Source organism: Paroedura picta, chromosome 2 (genome assembly GCF_049243985.1).
Source record: "Paroedura picta isolate Pp20150507F chromosome 2, Ppicta_v3.0, whole genome shotgun sequence".
Classification (NCBI taxonomy): Eukaryota; Metazoa; Chordata; class Lepidosauria; order Squamata; family Gekkonidae; genus Paroedura; species Paroedura picta.
Window position 1 is genome coordinate 127,368,668 of NC_135370.1, and position 16,756 is coordinate 127,385,423.

Sequence of the window (16,756 nt, forward strand, 5' to 3'; positions counted from 1 at the left end):
CCTAGGACCCCCAGCACGTAGTCCAACAGTCTAGCCACTGCACCACGTTTCCTAGTGCTTTGGCACAAGCCTTTCAGTCTCTGCAGTCCAAATATGAAGGTGTGCTTGCTTGTTACAGACCCTGCTGTTACTCATGGGTTGTTGTTGTTGTTGTTGTTAGGTGCGAAGTCGTGTCCGATCCATTGCGACCCCATGGACAATGATCCTTCAGGCCTTCCTGTCCTCTAACATTCCCCGGAGTCCATTTAAGCTCGCACCGACTGCTTCAGTGACTCCATCCAGCCATCTCATTCTCTGTCATCCCCTTCTTCTTTTGCCCTCAATTGCTCCTAGCATTAGGCTCTTCTCCAGGGAGTCCTTCCCTCTCATGAGGTGGCCAAAATATTTTAGTTTCATCTTCAGGATCTGGCCTTTTAAGGAGCAGCCCGGGCTGATCTCCTCTAAGACTGACCTGTTTGTTTGCCTTGCAGTCCAAGGAACGCGCAAGAGTCTTCTCCAGCACCAGAGTTCAAAAGCCTCAATTCTTTGACGCTCAGCCTTCCTCATGGTCCAACTTTCACAGCCATACATTGCAACTGGGAATACCATAGCCTTGACTAAACGCACTTTTGTTGGCAGGGTGATGTCTCTGCTTTTTAGGATGCTGTCTAGATTTGCCATAGCTTTCCTCCCCAGGAGCAAGCGTCTTTTAATTTCTTTGCTGCAGTCCCTATCTGCAGTGATCTTGGAACCCAGGAAAATAAAATCTGTCACTATCTCCATTTCTTCCCCATCTATTTGCCAGGAATTGAGAGGGCCGGATGCCGTGATCTTTGTTTTCTTGATTTTGAGTTTCAAGCCAACTTTTGCACTCTCCTCCTTCACCCGCATCAACAGGCTCTTTAGTTCCTCTTCGCTTTCTGCCATTAGAGTGGTCTCATCTGCATATCTGAGGTTGTTGATATTTCTCCCTGCAATGTTGATCCCAATTTGTAACTCCTCTAACCCCGCCTTTCTCATGATGTGCTCCGCATACAAGTTAAATAGGCAAGGCGACAGTATACAGCCTTGCCGAACTCCTTTCTCAATTTTGAACCAATCAGTGATTCCATGTTCAGATCTCACTGTTGCTTCTTTACCTACATATAGGTTTCTCAAGAGACAAATAAGATGCTCTGGTATTCCCATCTCTTTAAGAACTTGCCATAATTTGTTGTGCTCCACACAATCAAAGGCTTTAGCATAGTCAATGAAGCAGAAGTAGATGTTCTTCTGGAACTCCCTAGCTTTCTCCAGGATCCAGCGTATGTTGGCAATTTGATATCTAGTTCCTCTGCCTCTTCAAAATCCTGCCTGTACTTCTGGAAGTTCTCGATCCACATATTGCTGGAGCCTAGCTCGTAGGATTTTGAGCATAACTTTGCTAGCATGAGAAGTGAGTGCAATGGTGCAGTAGTTTGAACATTCTTTGGTATTGCCCTTCTTTGGGATTGGAATGTAAATTGACCTTTTCCAATCCTGTGGCCATTGTTGCGTTTTCCAAATTTGCTGGCATATTGAGTGTAGCACTTGTACTGCATTGTCTTTTAAGATTTTGAATGGTTCAACTGGTATGCTGTCACCACCACTAGCTTTATTGTTGCTCAGACTTCCTAAGGCCCACTTGACTTCACATTCCAGGATGTCTGGCTCCAGGTCAGTAACTACCCCATTGTGGTTATCAGGGATGTTAAGCTCGCTCTTGTATAGTTCCTCTGTATAATTTTGCCACCTTTTCTTAATCTCTTCTGCTTCTGTGAGGTCCCTACCATTTTGGTCCCTTATCATACCCATCTTTACATGAAACGTTCTCTTCATATCTCCAATTTTCTTGAAAAGATCTCTGGTCCTCCCCATTCTATTGTTTGCACTGTTCATTCTTATCTCTTCTAGCTTTTCTCTGGAATTCTGCATTCAGTTGGGTGTATGTTTCTCTTTCTCCCTTGCCTTTCACTTCCCTTCTCTCCTTAGCTATTTGTAAAGCTCCCTCAGACAGCCATTTTAATTTCTTGCATTTCTTTTTCTTTGGGATGGTTTTAGTTGCTACCTCTTATACAATGTTGTGAGCCTCCGTCCATAGTTCTTCAGGCACTCTGTCTATCAGATCTAATTCCTAAAATCTATTTGTCACCTCTACTGTATATTCGTCGGGGATATGATTTAGTTCATACCTGAGTGGCCTAGTGCTTTTCCTTACTTTCTTCAATTTAAGCCTAAATTTTGCAACAAGAAGCTCATGGGTGGCTAGGATCAATTGAGGGTTGTGTTCTGGGGGGAAATTTACCAGCCCTCTTCCCATTTCCCTAGAGGGTAAAGCTGGGAGCAAAAGAAGCACTGAAGAACCAGATAATGTAACCTAAGGCTAATGCATGCGTAACTGGTTACCATGGTTAAGGGCTCATATGAGTCTGTGCTCCTTCCCTTCTCTCCCCCCTCTGGTATGAATTGCCCACCTTTCCTAACTAGTGTTAAGTGGTCCACTGGCACAGACATTAACGGCACTTGAGGCTAAATTGGCTTCTTGATTAACCAGGAACCTAAAACAGTTTTAGACGCTTGTTAACAAATGCTCTTTGAATATGAGCCTGGTGTATTTTAACCATTTGGCACCGATGTAACAGAAGTGCAGCCAAGGTCGATAAGAGAAGAGGAAATCCGTGCCCCCTGGCTGGATGGAGCAGAAGAGCTGTGAGATCCCACAGTCCTGTTTGGAGTTCTTAAGCCTGATTAAGAAATTGCTCCTGTTATATATGCCTCAGTCCTTGTAAGAACTTCTGAGGTCTATTCTTCCTAAATCACTGTAGAGAGAATATTGGACTATTATTGTATTAGCTTTCTTTTGAGTATAATGTTTTTTTATTAATATTGGATATGTGCTCATTGTTTTCCCCAGAACGCCTGTCATAGCAGGAGGCATCTTTGTAATCAACAAGTCTTGGTTTAACCATCTGGGGAAATACGACACTCAGATGGATATCTGGGGAGGAGAGAACTTTGGTGAGCTGCCTCAACTTCTTCTGTTCCCCATTCTTCTCATCCATCTTTCACAAATCCTTTTTGCAACTCTGTTTCTGCACTGGAGGCTCCACACTGGGTTGCAGGCTGGAGTTTGAGTCCCACGCATGCACGTTTTCGGCCGCGCATATGCATTGCGAGTGCGCGGCCCTGCTTCCCTCTCCCCCCCTCCCACAGTAAGAAGCTTGCCGGGCCACAAGCTTGCGGCCTGGGAAGTTTCTTACTGCGAGGGGGGGGCGTGGAGAAGGAGCCGTGGCCCGGTGGTTGGGGACCACTACTTTAGAGGGTTGACTCAGTGGCATTGTACCCCACTGCAGACCCTGTCCCCCTAGGCTCCATCCCCATATCTCCAGGAGTTTCTCTGGATCTGGAAATCCTGCCCCACATCCCTTGCTGGTGGCCAGGAAGGACCCAGCAATCCTACCCAGCAATCTAAGGGGACTACCATGCTGATATGGGAGGAATACATTAGTTTCTGTGGGAGAGGCGGTCTATTTTACTTCTTCTGTCCTGATATCTAGCCTGTAGGTTTATGAATCGAAAGGTAAACCCTGGCAGATTCAAATAAGCTTTTGAACATCAAAGGTCCATTGATTACCTGATCCATTTGAGAACAACAAAAAAATTGGATTTTCCCTTCAAGACAGCAAAACCTCTGGAAGATGTGTGTGTGTTTAAATAAATATGGTTGAAACATTGCCTTAAGTAAATGCTTGCTAAATAAATAGTGCTATTTGAGGTTCTAAAGTGAGAATGTTAAAGTATTCAGTTCCAAGGTTTGATCTTTCGAAAACCACAGACTTCACGCCTTTTAAAAACAGCTATTCAGACTTTGAAATTGCACAACCTGCTCCATGAGTAATGTGGATAACGCAGGCACTGTTGCTATGTAATGACTTTTTAAAACCCTGAACATTGTCCTGTGCAGACATCCTCTTAGACTATATTAATATGAATTACATGCTTTTTCAGAATTCATTTAATATTTTGAGAGTTCTTTGATATCAGTGATGAATGTGGCTGAAACGTTTGTTTTTGGAGTCTCATGATGTTTTCCATACCGAATCATTTTTCACCCGTGCCCTTAAGATCTCTACCTACGTATTTCCCATTATACTTTCTCACACAGATTCACTGCTTGAAATTGAGCCCTTTGATTTTATTTCAGAAATCTTCTGTAATGTTTTCTGTTTCCACTGTAGTCTTTCTGCCCATCCCAATTCTTTTAAGGCTCTACTGTTTACATCAGAATAATTTTCTTTTGTTGGTATGTCTTGTAGACCAGGGGTAGACAAACTGCGGCCCTCCAGATGTCCATGGACTATTTGTTTGTTTGTTTGTTTATATGCCGCCCTCCCCGGGGGCTCAGGGCAGTTTACATAGAACAATACATGGAACAGTCTATAAAACATTTGAATAACCGTGCAATAATAACTGATAATTGTAAACATATAACATTATAATAGTATAACCAATAAACAATGCAACGTTGCGGCATACAAACAGGTCCAGAGTGTCTAGGTGGTGTTCGGGGGGGGGGGGGCGGGGAGCAGGGGCCCTTTGGTTGCTGTTGGTTATATCTGGTCTCAACCAAATGCCTGGCGGAAGAGCTCCTCCTTGCAGGCCCTGCGGAACTGTTTAAGCTCCGTCAGGGACCTGATCTCCTCCGGGTTGTTCTATTCTCCGGTTCAGGGAGGCAGGCTCACTTTTCCCCCCTCCTTCTTCCTGAGTGGGAGTGCCTCTCTGCTCCAGTTCGAGACTTCCACCGCGAGATCACAGTATTCGCCCCTCAGATCATCACCCTAAACTCGAGTGAAAAATAGGAAAGGGAACAGAAAGCAGTAAAAGGTGCTAACAGGCCAACAGTAATAGAAAGAATAACAACTTGCAACTTTTAGGGGGGTATGAAGATGTCTTCCTATACCTCTAGGGAGAATGACCCCTCACAGGTAAGACCACTGGTCATTCTCCCCCAGAGGCGGAAGACATCTTGGGACCTCCCCGAGCAGTGTCTCCAGGGTGGGAAGTTGCTCACAATGAGATGACCTCCTGTAGAACCGCTTGCCCAAAGCCGGCAGGGGCTCATGGGAATTGCAGTCCATGGACATCTGGAGGGCCACAGTTTGACTACCCTTTTGAACTGTTGAAATCTGACAGGTTTCTATTGTGAGAAGAAGTCTTATGCATAGGCAATTTTCAGTAAAAACCAGACTGTATTTATAACACTCATTGTACATGTGTGATGATTTTTAGCAGAGGAAAAGGTGTGGGTGGAGGGAGTTTCCATCCTTTCTCAGAACTATAACTACAATTCAACGCAACCCCCCCCCCCACACACACACACACTGCATTTTAGTCATAAATAAAAGTTTTGGTGATACAAGTATAGTTCTCTCCCATAACAAGAAGTGTTAATCTATTAATCTACACTATTTTTTTCAGAAGGACCAGGAAGGGAGAACCAGTTGTAGAAGGGCAGGGTTTTTTAATCTCAGAGAAAGTCCTTAACACAATGCAACCAAACTCTCTCTTTCTGTTATTTCGCCCATTCTTGTCCTTGTCCATGTTTTTGCCTGAGCAAACTAAAAAAGGAGGCAAAATTGCTGAGATATAATATTTTAGACTTCTATTGTGTTTGGGTTTGGTAATATTCTTGGTTCTTTGTTTTATAACGTAACACTGGATATTTTTCAGAGCTTTCGTTCAGAGTTTGGATGTGTGGAGGCAGCCTGGAGATCGTTCCCTGCAGTCGTGTGGGCCATGTTTTCAGGAAACGCCACCCCTATGACTTCCCTGAGGGCAACGCACTGACTTACATAAAGTAGGAGTGGGTTATTTCTTGACCCCTATTCAGAAAATGGGAGGGTGCTCTGCAGAAGCAGTTAGGTGTGGCTGCAGTATAGAATCATCCTGTAACTCGCTCTACGCGGGCCTTCCCTTGTCCTTGATCCGAAACTTCAGCTAGTGCAAAACACAGCTGCTAGGGTCCTCACTGATACACCTTGGGGTGCCCACATTCAGCCAGTGCTGAGGCAGCTGCACTGGTTGCCAATTGCTGCCCGGATCCGGTTCAAGGTTTTGGTTCTAACCTTCAAGGCTTTACACGAGTTGGGACCTACATACCTGAGGGACCGCCTATCGCCCTATGGCCCCCGCAGAGCCTTACGTTCTGCGGGTGAAAAATCTGTTGGTCATTCCCGGCCCTAGGGAAGCACGCCTGGCCTCGACCAGGGCCAGGGCCTTTTCGGTCCTGGCCCCTGCCTGGTGGAATGAGCTCCCGGGAGAGCTGTGGGCCCTGCGGGATCTTCCATCGTTCCGCAGGGGCTGCAAGACGGAGCTCTTCCGCCAGGTTTATGGTTGAGGCCAAGGCTAACACCTATGCCCCCCCGGGATCTGGGATTGATATTGGGACTAGGAACCATCAGGATCCCCTCTCCACCTGCCAGTAGTGGGAGGGGGGAAGTTGATTAGCCGATCTTGCCATGCTAGCTAGTTAACTAACAATGTTAAAACTGTAGTTGTTGTTTTAATGGATTTTAATGGGGTTTTAAGATGTTGTAACCCGCCACGAGCCGCAAGGGAGTGGCGGGGAATAAATCGAATGATAATAATAATAATAATAATCCCTAGGGAGAGAAATGGTGTGAAAGACAAGTCCTTGAGACATTTTGCCAGGTCTTCACTGTGAATCTAGGACTTCATTCATTCTACTTGTATATGCCTGGCCAAACGGATTGTGTTCTTTCCTGTGTTTATATATTCTGACTTCTGGTCAATATTTCTCTAATGGTCAGGAAACAATATTATAAGGTAGATAGTCTTTTTAGTAGGTACTCACTAAAGTATAGTGGGCACTATGAGACTTAAGGATGCTGCTAATTTAACCTTTATAATCTTGGGGAAAACACTTTATTAATGCATTATGGTAGGTCAGATATTCCTCAATTAAACAAATGGAACCTATCTAAAATTTTGACAATTTCCACTCTCCCACAGCAGACCACCAAGTCCTCCCAAGCTCTTCCTGGGGGGGGGGGCTGTCCCCCCTAAGTACAGAATTTTGGGGAGCATTTCAAGTTGTAGTGGAGGCAGTGGGAAGCATAAGGAAATACATTATCCAGGAAATTTTAGAGCCACTGAGGTATATTTGGCATTGGATTTCAATATAATGTAATGGTAAATTATTTTATTTTATTTTATTTTGCATATTAGGTGAGGATGATTACCAGACCTTATTAGATCACCATGATTGAATCAGACTGAATCACTAGCTGTGGGACCTTCAATGAACAGTTCAATTTGTATTCTTCTGTAGGAAGAAAAAAAGCTAAATAAATGCTACAAACCCTTTCAGAATGCATAATGTTTAGTTATTTTGTATTTTAGCACACAAGGACTAATTTTGAAGGGGTTTCTGATTTGTGTTTTTGTTTCTGGATGACTGAAAAGCACAATTGTATCCCTCTCCAACATAGAAACAAGCAAAATATGAGAAGCCTCTTCAAACACAGCTGTGTGTGCCAAAAACATATATTGTAGTTCCTGCAGTAAAGAAAGGACATACTTAGAAAGGGTTTGTTTTTAATTCTTTTTGTTTCTGTGTTGCCACTCAGGAGCGCACTTTTCTTGGGAGCCTCTAGTTTTGAGTCTTCAAGAAGTGCATCCCTGTGAGGCTTAACAATACTACATGTGTAAACTGGGAAATATTGTTCTATTCCCCCCCCTCCACCACACCTTCAACAATTCCCCCCTCCACCTGGAAGTGTGAATTTGTGTATTCTCTCCCTGTACCTTTCAAATGGTAAACTAGTGTATTTGTGTAGCTCAGATGTGGCCATCAATCCAAACTCCTCCAGCCTGCCTCTCTCTAAAATTCACACCTGGCTAGGATCAAACATTCTTTCATGGGAAAGCGCTTCCCAAGTTATCTGGAAGGGGGGGGGAGGCATCCTGCCTGTGCCTATATTACACCAGCCCAAACTCAGGAATCTGTCGCGGTCAATCTTTCTGTTCTATGTGTTACCTTTGGCAGAGTGATCAACTGCATGTCTCTTTTTCAATAAGAGACATGCAGTTTGGTGTAGTGGTTAGGAGTGTGGACTTCTAATCTGGCATGCCGGGTTCGATTCTGCGCTCCCCCACATGCAACCAGCTGGGTGACCTTGGGCTCGCCACAGCACTGATAAAACTGTTCTGACCGGGCAGTGATATCAGGGCTCTCTCAGCCTCACCCACCCCACAGGGTGTCTGTTGTGGGGAGAGGAATGGGAAGGCGACTGTAAGCTGCTTACAGTACAGAATCTAGTTACCGTTGGTGTTTTGGAAATTGTGCTAATATAATAAATATAAAATAATAATAAAATAATTTTAAAATTATGAATTAGCACCAAATGCTGCAGCACCTTAATTGTTTAATTCTTTGTAATTAAACTGTGTGAATCCTCACCCTCAAGGACTTCCACCTACCCTCCCACAGTCCTCTCTCCTGACCCTGGTCCCTTCAGCCTGAGAAGCAAGAGCTAGCAGGTCCTCCTTGGCCAATTTCCTTTTGCCTCATGAAGAGGCTGGCCTACCCTGAGGCCAGACCCTTTTGGAGCTCCTGTGAGATTTAAGCAGTTTCTGTGAGATCTGTGGGAAGGGGCTACCACTCGTACAGCTCCTCCCCACATTTCCTCACCCCTGGTTCATGCTGCCTCCCAAATGATTGTCAGGCAGTGGACTCTTAAATGGTCAGTTACTGCCTGCCGCCTCGCCATCAGGCATTGCATTTAAGGAACCAACTGTGGTGCTGGATTGGCGGGTGAATGCCAAGGGTGACTCAGAGTTGGTCCCTCCCACTCCAGGTCCCCAGCATTGTTGCACCAGCACCTTGCTCTGTCTGATATATGTCAACATCCATGGATTAGATATGTCTGACCAACTTTGATCTTGCACAAAGAAGGTGTGGTGAGGTACCTCAGGAAAGTTGTTTTGCTACAGCAAGTTAATATCTCTGTGGCATCTGGTCAGTAACATCCATGCCCAGTGGAAAGGGCATTTGTGAGAAGCTCTTTCGGCATGATGGCCGAACAAGGATGGAAGGATATTTTATCCTTGGAGCATAACTTTCTCACCCCTGCCCCCCCCCCCCTACAGACCAGAATGGCCCTAAAATGCTGTTTCCTCCTGGGACAGAAAGAGCATTGGAGGTACTTTTTACTGCAGAGGGAGGCAAGAAGGTCACAGTCGAGGAACAGAAAGCTGTACCTGGAAATGCTCATTTGGATCCAACTGTTAGCCTCTCTTGTGCTGCAGATAATGTGAGAAATCCACCTAGTTCCGGGTTTTGAGGAGCCTTTTTTCTGACTTCCCAAGTTTAGTGATAGCAGATCAAACTGAGAGAGAGGCGATTTCTGTGTGACGTGCCCTAACTCCATGTCATGACTGACTGTACTACAAGACTACAGTGTCTTAACAGCACTGTTCTATCTGCAGAAATACCAAACGTACTGCGGAAGTGTGGATGGATGAATACAAGCAGTACTACTATGAGGCCCGGCCATCTGCCATTGGAAAGTCGTTTGGAAGGTAAGCAGCATCCCAAACCCAGCAAGAGAACATTCTTGTAAGCCACTGCTGAAAGCCAGTGTGATGTAATGGTAAGGTCGGATCTGAGAGATTTGTCGGATCTGGGAAACTTGTACAAATCCCTGCTGTTCCATGAAGCTCACTGAATGACTTTGGGTCAGTGACTTTGTTTCAGTCTAATCTACCTTGCAGGGTTGTTGTGATGATAAAATAGGATACGCAGCACTGAGCTTTGTGTAAGAAAAGTTGGATAAAAATGTAGTAGATAAACGATATTGGATTATTGAAGAATAAATCAACCACACAATCTTCACCTACCATCTCCTTTGTTCTCAGAGCACCTTGGTTAACTGGCAGCCATGCTTGAACAAAAGCCATGCTTGAACAAAAGCCATGCTTTTAGGCTTTGTTCAGGGCATGAACAAACATGTGGACAAGAGTGACCCAGTAGATGTTGTTTACCTGGGCTTCCAGAAAGGTTCTGATAAAATACCTCATCAAAGGCTCCTAAGTAAACTCAGCAGTTATGGAATAAGAAGACAAGTCCTTTTTGGATTAAAAATTGGTTCATTAATAGGACAGCGAATATAAATGGGAGTTTTCATGACAGTAAGCAGTGGGGTAATGTTGGACTTGATACTAGGTCGGGCGCTTTTTAACTTGTTTGTTAATGATTTGTAGTTGGGACTAAGCAGTGAAGTGGCTAAGTTTGCCGATGAGGTTGTTGAGGTGGTGAGCACCAGGGAAGACCGTGAGGTGCTCCAGAGGAAGCTGGCAAGGCTGGGCAAGTGGATGTGAACATGGCAAATAAGGCTCAACATGGGCAAGTGCAAAGTCATGCACAGGCCCATTATGCACAGGGGGGATAGCGAGTATTCAGGGTGGAATGGCGGCGACTAAAATCACCGATAACGCACGGAGCAGGATGCAACCGGCCGCAGATTCAGTGCACGCTGCCGAAAAAGCCACGTTAGCGAAACGCGGAAGAAAGCGCAGCTTCTGGGTGACTGGGGCGCAACCAGAAGCGGCGCCGGGGTCACTGCGTGCATAATTGGTTACTCTGGGTTTTGCCACCGTTGCGTCCCGTCCCGTGCATAAGCGGTTTGCTTCGCTTCTTCCCCCGCTGCGTTTTCCATGTGACCCAAAATCGCCATTTCGGCGACCGTACATAATGGGCCACAGTGGAGCCAAAAATCCTATCTATAACATACATCGGTGGGTTCTGAACTGGCAGTAACTGACCAGAATAGAGAACTTGAAGTTATGGTAGATAACTCACTGAAAATGTGACTACAATAAAGAAGGCAAATACCATGCTGGGGATTATTAGTAAGGGGATTGAAAACAAATTAGTCAATATCATAATGCCCCTGTCTAATTCTTCAATGCAGCCTCATAACTGTGTATAGTTATGGTTCCCACACTTTAAAAGAGAGATTATAGCATTGGGAAAAGTGCACAAAAGGGCAACTAAAATGATTAAGATTATGGAACACCTTCCGTATAAAGAGTTTGGAGAAATGATGAAAGTATGCATGGGATAGAGAAGGTAGAGAAAGAAGCACTTTTCTCCCTTTCTCACAATAAGAGAATTCACCCAAAGAATAATTAACAGTGTAATTCACTGCCACAGGAAGTGGTAGCTACAAGTATAGACAGCTTCAAGAGAGGATTGGATAAACATATTGAGCGGCGGACCATTAACGGATATTAGCCACAACATACAGATGAAACCCTCTCTGTGGGGCAGGGGTGCTCTGTTTTCTTGGTGCTTGGGGGGCAACAGTGGGAGGGCTTCTGGACTTCTGGTGGAACTCTTGATGGTGTCTGGGCTTTGGCCACTGTGTGACACAGAGTGTTGGACTGGATGGGCCATCGGCCTGATCCAACATGGCCTGATTCAACATATTCTTAAGATCTTGTGCTAATTTATTTTATTCAATTTTTTTTGAGTTCTTAGAGAAGAACCTCCTTGTAACTCCTCAACAACTAGAAAGTTCAATAAAACATGTGTCTTTATATATTATTGTTCCCTCATTAATGCTTCCAGGCATCACGTAAGACCACATACAATCCTCCACACTGATGGTTGCCTATTTTGTACAGTCTAAAGCCAGCAAGTAGGTGGGCAACTGGTGATTGTGTGATGATTGCTTGGCTATAATTGCTTCCAGTTGTATCCACAATGAACCTGGCTAGACAAATCTAAGTCTATTTCCTTGAGGTTTTGTTTACTATTAGATTCATCACAAGCAAGTTCAATCCTTGGTGCTAAAATATATCCAGGTCTTGATTGCGATTCAGATAATGAACTGTTACTGGTTAAATCAAAGCAAAACTCCACAACAGCAAGAGAACATCAGGGTTAGAGAAGTTTGGTGGAGATGAAAAATCGATTTCAAGTATTGGACGCGACAGAGATGATGCCTGATGAACTGTGAAAGGAAATTCAATCAGCTGTTGTTGAAACAGCAGTTAAACACATATTGCACAAGAAGCCTGAAAAAGATCAAAATGACTCTCAGATATAACTATAAGAATAACTGAATGTAGAAAAACAGCAAAAGCTGCAGGCAAAAGGGAGGAAGCAAGAAGATTAAATGTGAATTTTCAAAAGGCAGCAAGAACAGAGAGTGAAGCTTACTGGAATCCCAAATGCAAGTTGTTAGAAGCAAATTACAAAAAGGGACGCACGAGAAATGATTTTGCATAAGTAAGGAGGTTCCAAATGCCATTTGCTGCTCGCTAAAGCATTATCAAAGATAAACTTGGGAAGGAACTGACTGGCCAACAGAGCATCAAGAACAGGTCATGGGAATACACAAAATAATTGTATGCATGCAGAATGGAAGTTCACTCTCTTTAAAGTGAAAAATAGAAACAGAACTTGAACTGGCTATTCTTGAGGAGGAAGTTGAACAAGCCTTGAGTCAAACAACAAGGCCCCAGGCATTGACATCATACCCGTGGAACTGGTGAGATGTGTACTAATCACAACTGGATGGATCAGGAAGAGTCACCTGAAACTCAGCCTCTGCAGAACAGAGGTCCTGTGGCTGGGCAGAAAGGGGCAAGATCAGGAAGCACGACTTCCTTGCCTGGATTGGGTGCAACTGACATCTGTACCGCAAACCAGGAATTTTGGAGTGATTTTTGATGCCTACTTTTCTATGGAGGCTCAGATCATTAACGTAGCTCGGACAGCGTTTTTCCATTTGCACCAAGCCCGGCTACTAGCACCCTACTTGTCCCCAGAACACTTGGCCACTGTGATCCATGCAACAGTCACTTCCAGGTTAGACTTCTGTCACTCGCTCTACATGGGCCTACCCTTGTCCCTGACCTGGAGATTGCAATTGGTGCAGAATGCGGCTGCACGGGTACTTACCAGGCCACCCTGGAGGGCTCATGTTCAGCCGCTGCTGAAACAATTTCATTGTTGCTTACCAATTTGCTTCCGGATCAGGTTCAAGGTATTGGTTTTAAATAATCTTCAGTATGCTAATGATACTACCCTCCTGTCAGAAACTAAGAAAGGCCTACAACAGCTGATTACAAAGGTCAATGAAGTAAGTAAGAAATTTGGTTTTCTTAAACACTAAAAAGACAAACATAATGACCACTGCAAAAAACAGACATGTCACAATAACAACTGATGGTGAAGAGATTGAATGCATTCAAGAATTCAGTTTTCTTGGATCACAAATTGATGTGAATGGCGACTGCAGTGTGGAAATAAAATGTTGAATTGCTCTGGGTCACTCAGTAATGATGAGATTGAACTGAACATGGAAAAGCAAGGATATAAGGCTGACTACCAAATGTAGATTAGTTAAATCTATCACATTTCCAATAGCCACTTGTGGCTGTGAAAGTTGGACAATGAAAAAATCGGACAAAAAAATAATCGATTCCTTTGATCTCCGGTGTTGGAGAAGGCTTCTGCAGCTTCCATGGACAGCAAAAGTCACAAACAAGGAAATACTGTAATGCATAAAGTCTGATATATTACTGGTAGGCAAAAATCATAAAATTCCGGCTTACTTACTTTGGCCATATCATGAGATCCAACTCAATAGAGAAAGCATTTTTACACACACACCAAGGAAGAGCAGGAAGGAATCCATCTTGACCCCAGAAAATAGCTACAAGAACATGGTCATGAGACTCCCAGGGCGACCTCTAAATACTGAAGCCAAGGTAGAGCAGAGGTGGATTTGGATCTGATAGAAATGTTCCTTTGTCAGCCCAGGCTATTGTATGCCGTAAAATGCAATTCCAGGTTCCAGAGCTATAAACTTTATAAATGACCCAGGCAAAGCCAATTAACAATTTTATTTTTTACTCAAAATACAAACAAAAACAATTAATCCCTACGAGTGAAAGCAATTGATTTACTGGAAAACCCACAAAAGTCCCAATGAATGTATTTGAGCGTATGTAAGACTAGTTTGTTTCCAAGGGATACCATAAAGGGGATGTGTGTGTCTTACGTTTCCATACAAATTAGTTACTTTTTGTACATATAGCACTTTGGGGAGACAAGTCATCTTTCTTGCAAGTAAATAAGGCAGTTTTTCAGGATACATCCGGCCTTAGCAGCTGAGCAAGGCTACAATCCATCTCTTGTTATCTTTCCTTGTCCTACCTCTGAGAATTTTAAGGAGGCACACTGGACTTCCCTCTGTTCTGCCCCATCCCCACCAACAACAACCCAGTGAGATGGTCCAGGCTGAGCAACTGCCCCTGGGTGACCCTGAAACAGGTTCCTGGCTCAAGAGGGGAATCTGAAGCTGGCTGTCTCAGATCCCCCATCTCCAGTTCTCATCCCTCCTGCATTTTGGGCAGGATAAGAGCAGATAATTGGCCAGTTATGGCCCCTGGGCTGTATGTTTGACTCTCCCGATATAGAACAATAAAATCAGAGTCCAGTAGCACCTTTAAGACCAACATTATTGTGCTACTTCAGACCAACACGGCTACCCATTTGAATCTATCTCCCGATATAGAGTTAAGAATTAGAGGATTATGTTTTATTATCTTTTCTTTTACCCTTGCTCAGTCTGTTGTGTTCACAAATATGGTGTGAACTTTTACTTGTCTTATTTAGGTCTTTAATGTCATTATTCTGGTCACTGTGATCTATGTTAAACCCCTGTTAAGTCAGTGTGTACTAGAACAAGGTGGAGGAGCAGTGATTACCTGTCTTCCCTGGAGTACTTGAATAAGCATACTTGTCCCCTCCTTAGCAAGTGTGAAAGGAGAGGAAGAGGCAAGCCCAATGATATGCCTTTAAGCAGCATTGTGACTCAAACCTTCAGGTAAGGTTGGTTTGATGGTGGCAGTGGCCTAGAGAGAAAGGAAGAGAAATAGGGAGTGGAGGAAGAAGAGCCTGGCTGGGATGGAAACCCACCACAACAGAATAACTTTTTTTATTCCTACACCAGGCAGAAACAAGATCTTGCAAACCATATTTATCCACATCTGTGTGATGAAATCTTTATCCTTCATGCTCATGACAACATGCATTCCTTCCAGCATTGCAGACCGAGTAGAGCAGCGCAGGAAACTGAACTGTAAATCCTTCCAGTGGTACTTGGAGAATGTCTACCCTGAGCTCAAGTGAGTACTCACTCTTTAAGGCTCAAACAAACCTGCAGGATGCATATTATAATGCTGAGGGAGAAAGGAAAGTGGTGGATACTTTTTCAGTGTAAAATATGCCTGTGGCATCTGAAGGCACCATAAATTAGAGGTTCTTTTCAGAACTGTCTTCCCTGGTCTGATCACTTGACCTTTGTCTCTGTTTAAACCAAATATCCCTTAGCAGTCTAGGGCTATGTAGCAGAAATTGAGCCCTGTGCTAGCGTTTTTATGATAGTAGATGAAAACCATGGTGGGTTGACTGAAAAGTGAAAGATCAGAAATACAAGAGAATTATAGCTTCTTCCTCTGAGGTGTTCTGGAAGAGAAAAATATGTACCTACTGAGAGAATAATAGAATCCGGGTGTTATATCAGTGGGAAAGTAGATGAGAATATTTCTTGAGAAATAGTTGTAGAAGTATGAAGGGTATTATAATTCATTCTTATTAGAATTAATAGAGTTTTTTGATTCTGAAAGGTTTTGCCTAATAATTTGAAAAGGTCAGGAATGCTTACTGGGGTGAACTAAGCAATATCACTGAGTAAATATAGTATAAGACTCTGCTCTGAAATTTTCACCACTGAACCAGCTAAAGAGCAGGAGCAGTTTAAGTAAAGGGCACAGTACCCCTTGGAGGAAGAAGAGAGGTTATCATGCAATTTGGTGCCAAGGAAAAGCAAACAATTGAGGTTATCTGTTCCACTATATATTTCGGGTTAGGCCTTGGAGAAGGAGGAGCTGGTCTCATGGCTTTAGTGCCACTCAGCACTTAACACTCACTCAGGGTTGCTGTCCTGCCTCCTCCAACCGGCTTGCCTGTCTGTCCAGCGGCCAGCCAGTCGCCTTCCGTGCCCTTCCCCTGACCACCCCTTCCTCCTTCCACTTCCCTCTGATGCTTGAAGGCTACAGATCCCTGCCGCGTGAGAGCTGCCCCTGCCGGTGAGTTCCCTGCAGCCTGCAGCTTTTCCAGGCCCTGGGGGGGGGTGAGGCCATCCGCAGAGTTCTTCCACCCTCCACCCCCCAATGCAACGGGCTTTGTCTCTAGTATTTATATAAATAATGGTATGTTTAATGAAACCCTGGTATTCTCACTCACCAGTAAGTCCCCCCACCCACAACTCCCTCAGTGCCTTCAGTAGATAACAAAATTATCAAAATTCCTCTTTGCCCGCTTTACCCAGATCTATTACTGTCTTTCACTTCAGATAGGAGATTGCAGTTCTGTGGCATGTGAATAATGTTACAAATACAGCTTTATCCCTTTCCTGATAAACTTTGCAATGTCAGTTTTGATCATTTTACGTTTGGGGGGATTTTGTTTGCTTTCATTTTTGGCTCACAGGATCCCAGAAAAGGAGCTGATTCCTGGGATCATCAAGCAAGGAATAAATTGCTTGGAGTCTCAGGGACAAGACACAGCAGGAAACGCTCTAGCAGGAGTCGGAAGCTGTAAAGGGACAGTGAACAATCCTGCTGCCACCCAGGTGAAGTAATCAGAAGCCTCATCTTT

At 44.1% G+C, this 16,756-nt stretch overlaps 1 protein-coding gene across 9 annotated transcripts in view; it reads left to right on the forward strand.

The window, feature by feature from the left end:
- The window catches only part of GALNT16 (polypeptide N-acetylgalactosaminyltransferase 16), a 203,869-nt gene that overhangs the window by 145,541 nt on the left and 41,572 nt on the right, over window positions 1-16,756 (forward strand). For all 9 annotated transcript variants that reach the window (XM_077322589.1, XM_077322593.1, XM_077322594.1 and 6 more), the window contains exons 9-13: window positions 2,912-3,015; window positions 5,728-5,854; window positions 9,508-9,600; window positions 15,139-15,222; window positions 16,589-16,730. In XM_077322589.1, coding sequence (XP_077178704.1) covers window positions 2,912-3,015; window positions 5,728-5,854; window positions 9,508-9,600; window positions 15,139-15,222; window positions 16,589-16,730 — 550 coding nt within the window. The remainder of the gene's footprint in view (window positions 1-2,911; window positions 3,016-5,727; window positions 5,855-9,507; window positions 9,601-15,138; window positions 15,223-16,588; window positions 16,731-16,756) is intronic.